General features: G+C 47.9%; 1 protein-coding gene across 1 annotated transcript in view; it reads left to right on the top strand.

Annotated features, from left to right (window-relative positions):
- The window catches only part of EPHA8 (EPH receptor A8), a gene marked incomplete at its 5' end in the record, with an annotated part of 14,687 nt that extends 9,284 nt beyond the window's left edge, over positions 1–5,403 (top strand). Inside the window, 2 exons of the mRNA XM_018575455.1 lie at positions 234–360; positions 5,221–5,403. Of these exons, the coding sequence (XP_018430957.1) occupies positions 234–360; positions 5,221–5,335 (242 nt within the window). The remainder of the gene's footprint in view (positions 1–233; positions 361–5,220) is intronic.
- Positions 5,404–6,691: the final 1,288 nt, after the last annotated feature.

The following is a 6,691-nucleotide window of genomic DNA, read 5'->3' as shown; positions in this document are numbered from 1 at the left end:
GTAGAGGGGCAGCAGGGAGTAGAGGGGCAGCGGGCAGTAGAGGGGCAGCAGGCAGTAGAGGGGCAGCAGGGGTGTGGAATTCCTATCTCCCGATGCCCGGGGACATGCAGTTCCGGGTGCCGGGCGGGTAGTTGTTAGTCCGGCTTTGGGCAAGCAGAGGTAGATGTAACACCGCAATGATGGGATTTCATGGGTTCCAGCAGGCGGAACGTTCCATAATCCTTCTGTAGGGGACTCGGGATCCCATCCGGCCTTCACGGTGAATGATTGGCTAGACTCCATCAAGATGGGCCAGTACAAGCAGAACTTTGTGATAGGAGGATACCGCACCCTGGGGATGGTCATGAGGATGAATATAGAGTGAGTGGACTGGAAGGACACAAAGTCAAGAACTTCTACAGTAATAAGCACCAAAATCAGCCAATGAGTGAGAGGGGGCGGGGGGAGGGGGTGATAATGAACCTGCGCCCAGTGCGAGAAAGCTTTACAGCGCCCCGCAGTGACCACACCCCTCAGTGGCCACACCCCCAGTAACCACACCCATTCCCCCCAATATACGCACCATTTAAAGACTCCCATTTTGTGAAGCCGCAAACAAAAATATATTAAAAAGTGATAAAAATTAAACTTTGAGGCATTAGAACAGTTTTCATCATTTTACATTTTTAACTCCCTCAAAAAAAAAAAAAGTTCAGTGCATTTCTTTAACCCTAAAAAGGACCAATCGGGAACGAGCATTTATTATTGCTGTGTGTGCTCAACTGTATTCTCTCCTCGCCCAGAGCAGACATGTCAGGCCAGCCTGGATGGCCCCATATGAGTCCGGACCCCTTAGGAGTAGATGAGGGTCATGGGGGCCGTCTCCTGCCAGAGCTCTGACACTCGGAGTTGTGGAGGAGGAACAACTCTCAATAACGAAACCTTGGCTTCTCCTTCATCAATTCCTGACAGGAGCTTTGTTATATTAGAGGTAGGACAGTCACTATGCTGGCACCACAGCCTGACAGGGAGTGAATACAAGCGAATATTCAAAATACATGTCATCTCTGAGAGGTAAGGCCACAATGGTAGAGCAATTCAGGAGGGAGGTGCCCAGTAATGACTGGTTCTCTTTAACATAAATGGGGAAGTTTGCCCTCTGTGCCTTATCAAGATGCCTGCAACAGATATCCCTTTCCTGGACACCAACTAGCTCGGGGGAAAGCCTTCTGTCTGTAGAATTCCGATAGTTCCTTCTTATCTAAAATGTTAAACTTCATATTCTGAGGAACACAATGGGATAGATCGGGATTAAACAGGAACTCAATGGGATGGATCGGGATTAAACAGGAACCCAATGGGATAGATCGGGATTAAACAGGAACCCAATGGGATGGATCGGGATTAAACAGGAACCCAATGGGATGGATCAGGATTAAACAGGAACCCAATGGGATGCATCGGGATTAAACAGGAACCCAATGAGATGGATCGGGATTAAACAGGAACCCAATGGGATAGATCAGGATTAAACAGGAACCCAATGAGATGGATCGGGATTAAACAGGAACCCAATGGGATGGATCAGGATTAAACAGGAACCCAATGGGATGGATCGGGATTAAACAGGAACCCAATGGGATGGATCGGGATTAAACAGGAACCCAATGGGATGGATCGGGATTAAACAGGAACCCAATGGGATGGATCGGGATTAAACAGGAACCCAATGGGATGGATCGGGATTAAACAGGAACCCAATGGGATGGATCGGGATTAAACAGGAACCCAATGGGATGGATCGGGATTAAACAGGAACCCAATGGGATGGATCGGGATTAAACAGGAACCCAATGGGATGGATCGGGATTAAACAGGAACCCAATGGGATGGATCGGGATTAAACAGGAACCCAATGGGATGGATCGGGATTAAACAGGAACCCAATGGGATGGATCGGGATTAAACAGGAACCCAATGGGATGGATCGGGATTAAACAGGAACCCAATGGGATGGATCGGGATTAAACAGGAACCCAATGGGATGGATCGGGATTAAACAGGAACCCAATGGGATGGATCGGGATTAAACAGGAACCCAATGGGATGGATCGGGATTAAACAGGAACCCAATGGGATGGATCGGGATTAAACAGGAACCCAATGGGATGGATCGGGATTAAACAGGAACCCAATGGGATGGATCGGGATTAAACAGGAACCCAATGGGATGGATCGGGATTAAACAGGAACCCAATGGGATGGATCGGGATTAAACAGGAACCCAATGGGATGGATCGGGATTAAACAGGAACCCAATGGGATGGATCGGGATTAAACAGGAACCCAATGGGATGGATCGGGATTAAACAGGAACCCAATGGGATGGATCGGGATTAAACAGGAACCCAATGGGATGGATCGGGATTAAACAGGAACCCAATGGGATGGATCGGGATTAAACAGGAACCCAATGGGATGGATCGGGATTAAACAGGAACCCAATGGGATGGATCGGGATTAAACAGGAACCCAATGGGATGGATCGGGATTAAACAGGAACCCAATGGGATGGATCGGGATTAAACAGGAACCCAATGGGATGGATCGGGATTAAACAGGAACCCAATGGGATGGATCGGGATTAAACAGGAACCCAATGGGATGGATCGGGATTAAACAGGAACCCAATGGGATGGATCGGGATTAAACAGGAACCCAATGGGATGGATCGGGATTAAACAGGAACCCAATGGGATGGATCGGGATTAAACAGGAACCCAATGGGATGGATCGGGATTAAACAGGAACCCAATGGGATGGATCGGGATTAAACAGGAACCCAATGGGATGGATCGGGATTAAACAGGAACCCAATGGGATGGATCGGGATTAAACAGGAACCCAATGGGATGGATCGGGATTAAACAGGAACCCAATGGGATGGATCGGGATTAAACAGGAACCCAATGGGATGGATCGGGATTAAACAGGAACCCAATGGGATGGATCGGGATTAAACAGGAACCCAATGGGATGGATCGGGATTAAACAGGAACCCAATGGGATGGATCGGGATTAAACAGGAACCCAATGGGATGGATCGGGATTAAACAGGAACCCAATGGGATGGATCGGGATTAAACAGGAACCCAATGGGATGGATCGGGATTAAACAGGAACCCAATGGGATGGATCGGGATTAAACAGGAACCCAATGGGATGGATCGGGATTAAACAGGAACCCAATGGGATGGATCGGGATTAAACAGGAACCCAATGGGATGGATCGGGATTAAACAGGAACCCAATGGGATGGATCGGGATTAAACAGGAACCCAATGGGATGGATCGGGATTAAACAGGAACCCAATGGGATGGATCGGGATTAAACAGGAACCCAATGGGATGGATCGGGATTAAACAGGAACCCAATGGGATGGATCGGGATTAAACAGGAACCCAATGGGATGGATCGGGATTAAACAGGAACCCAATGGGATGGATCGGGATTAAACAGGAACCCAATGGGATGGATCGGGATTAAACAGGAACCCAATGGGATGGATCGGGATTAAACAGGAACCCAATGGGATGGATCGGGATTAAACAGGAACCCAATGGGATGGATCGGGATTAAACAGGAACCCAATGGGATGGATCGGGATTAAACAGGAACCCAATGGGATGGATCGGGATTAAACAGGAACCCAATGGGATGGATCGGGATTAAACAGGAACCCAATGGGATGGATCGGGATTAAACAGGAACCCAATGGGATGGATCGGGATTAAACAGGAACCCAATGGGATGGATCGGGATTAAACAGGAACCCAATGGGATGGATCGGGATTAAACAGGAACCCAATGGGATGGATCGGGATTAAACAGGAACCCAATGGGATGGATCGGGATTAAACAGGAACCCAATGGGATGGATCGGGATTAAACAGGAACCCAATGGGATAGATCAGTATTAAACAGGAACCCAATGGGATGGATCGGGATTAAACAGGAACCCAATGGGATAGATCAGGATGAAACAGGAACCCAATGGGATAGATCAGGATTAAACAGGAACCAAATGGGATGGATCAGGATGAAACAGGAACCCAATGGGATAGATCAGGATTAAACAGAAACCCAATGGGATAGATCGGGATTAAACAAGAACCCAATGGGATGGATCAGGATTAAACAGGAACCCAATGGGATGGATCAGGATTAAACAGGAACCCAATAGGATAGATCAGGATTAAACAGGAACCCAATGGGATAGATCAGGATTAAACAGGAACCCAATGGGATGGATCAGGATGAAACAGGAACCCAATGGGATAGATCAGGATGAAACAGGATGCCAATGGGATAGATCAGGATTAAACTGGAACCCAATGGGATAGATCAGGATGAAACAGGAGCCCAATGGGATAGATCAGGATTAAACAGGAACCCAATGGGATAGATCAGGATTAAACAGGAGCCCAATGGGATAGATCAGGATTAAACAGGAACCCAATGGGATGGATCGGGATTAAACAGGAACCCAATGGGATAGATCAGGATTAAACAGGAACCCAATGGGACGGGGTAGGATTAAACAGGAACCCAATAGGATAGATTGGGATTAAACAGGAACCCAATGGGATGGATCGGGATTAAACAGGAACCCAATGGGATGGATCAGGATTAAACAGGAACCCAATGGGATGGATCGGGATTAAACAGGAACCCAATGGGATGGATCGGGATTAAACAGTAACCCAATTGGATGGATCGGGATTAAACAGGAACCCAATGGGATGGATCAGGATTAAACAGGAACCCAATGGGATGGATCAGGCCTATACACAATATTGTACATTCTTAATTTGGTCATGTAAACAGAGGATCACATTGGCTGTCAGTGGACCTGGAGGACTATTGGTTGGTGGTCAGGCTGTGAGTGAGGATGTGGAGCTTCATCCCATTCTGAAGAGTTTCCACAACTATTAAGATATTTTATGTTAAGAAATCAGAGCTGTAAAATGGGGATCTACGTCATTCAGGAAACCTGCTTTGCTTGAACTGTGTTGAGCAGATATGATGGGTGGAGGTTCTCTGGGCCCCGGGGCCCTTCCTGGTCACTGGAATCCACATTGGACTCTAGTTCTATATAGATGACAGTGAATATGGTTCGGTATTATAGGTGGAGGTCTTCTGATGGTGATGTTCTTATACTTGTTGTGTCTTCTCCACAGTGACATTCGGAGACTTGGCATCACGCTTATTGGACACCAGAAGAAGATCCTCACTAGCATCCAGATCATGAGGGCCCAGCTCATAAACACGTTAGGGCCCAGAATGCACTTGTGATGAAGACCCTGAATGAGCCCGATACCTGAATGTGAGAAGAGGACTCGTTACTGAGCCGTGTTTCCTCTCCGGAGGTCATGTGACTGAGAGACCACCAAACCAGCCACATGGCTTTCCTCTTTTAAGTCATGGCAGCCATCTTGTTCCGGGTTCCCCGTGTGATGTGTTTACATAGAGATCTCTTCGTGCTGCGGTCTCGCTATAGCAATAGTACATACAAAGTAATATCTCGGAAATACAGGGTGCTTTCTGTATACAGGGTGGAGCCCGGCCATGCGTCCTGTGAGGTCTCATTATATAAGGATACCAGTAGTCTAGGTGTGCCAACCTATGGAACCTCATATGGAGTCCAGTGACTTTGCCCCCTTGGGTGTGAGGGCCTATGGAACCTCATATGGATTCCAGTGACTTTGCCCCCTTGGGTGTGAGGGCCTATGGAACCTCATATGGAGTCCAGTGACTTTGCCCCCTTGGGTGTGAGGGCCTATGGAACCTCATATGGAGTCCAGTGACTTTGCCCCCTTTGGTTTTGGGGCCTATGGAACCTCATATGGAGTCCAGTGGCTTTGCCCCCATTGGGTGTGAGGGCCTATGGAACCTCATATGGATTCCAGTGACTTTGCCCCCTTGGGTGTGAGGGCCTATGGAACCTCATATGGAGTCCAGTGACTTTGCCCCCTTTGGTTGTGAGGGCCATGGGAACCTCATATGGATTCCAGTGACTTTGCCCCCTTGGGTGTGAGGGCCTATGGAACCTCATATGGGGTCCAGTGAGCCCTCCCCCGCAGGCCCGTCTACCAATGAAACCTCACATGGATTTTAGTGGGCCCGCCCTCTCTACTTTTGTGTTTAATGTCAGGAGACCCCAATATGATGTCAGGGGTTGTCCATTATAATTCCATTTTAGGAGGAGGTTGTTCTGCGGTCACTAGACTGAGTTGTCCGCATGGGGGGAGGGGGGGGGTGTCATTCTCTGAGATGACCATTGTGTTCTGTGATGGCGACTCCCATGGTGCAATAGTAGCCGAGACACTGCAAGGGCAAGCGTGCAATACTCCCGGGAGGACTGGAGGCCTTTCTACAGACCGCTGTGGTGTAATACAGAGATATATGACGCAGGATAATATACAGAGATATATGACGCAGGATAATATACAGAGATATATGACGCAGGATAATATACAGAGATATGTGACGCAGGATAATAGACAGAGATATGTGACGCAGGATAATATACAGAGATATGTGACGCAGGATAATAGACAGAGATATGTGACGCAGGATAATAGACAGAGATATGTGACGCAGGATAATATACAGAGATATATGACGCAGGCTAATAGACAGAAGTATGTG

The sequence above is a fragment of the Nanorana parkeri genome, unplaced genomic scaffold, assembly GCF_000935625.1.
Source record: "Nanorana parkeri isolate BGI_ZX_2015 unplaced genomic scaffold, ASM93562v1 scaffold3954, whole genome shotgun sequence".
In the NCBI taxonomy this organism is placed as follows: domain Eukaryota; kingdom Metazoa; phylum Chordata; class Amphibia; order Anura; family Dicroglossidae; genus Nanorana; species Nanorana parkeri.
This window is presented reverse-complemented; position numbering and strand designations above follow the sequence as displayed.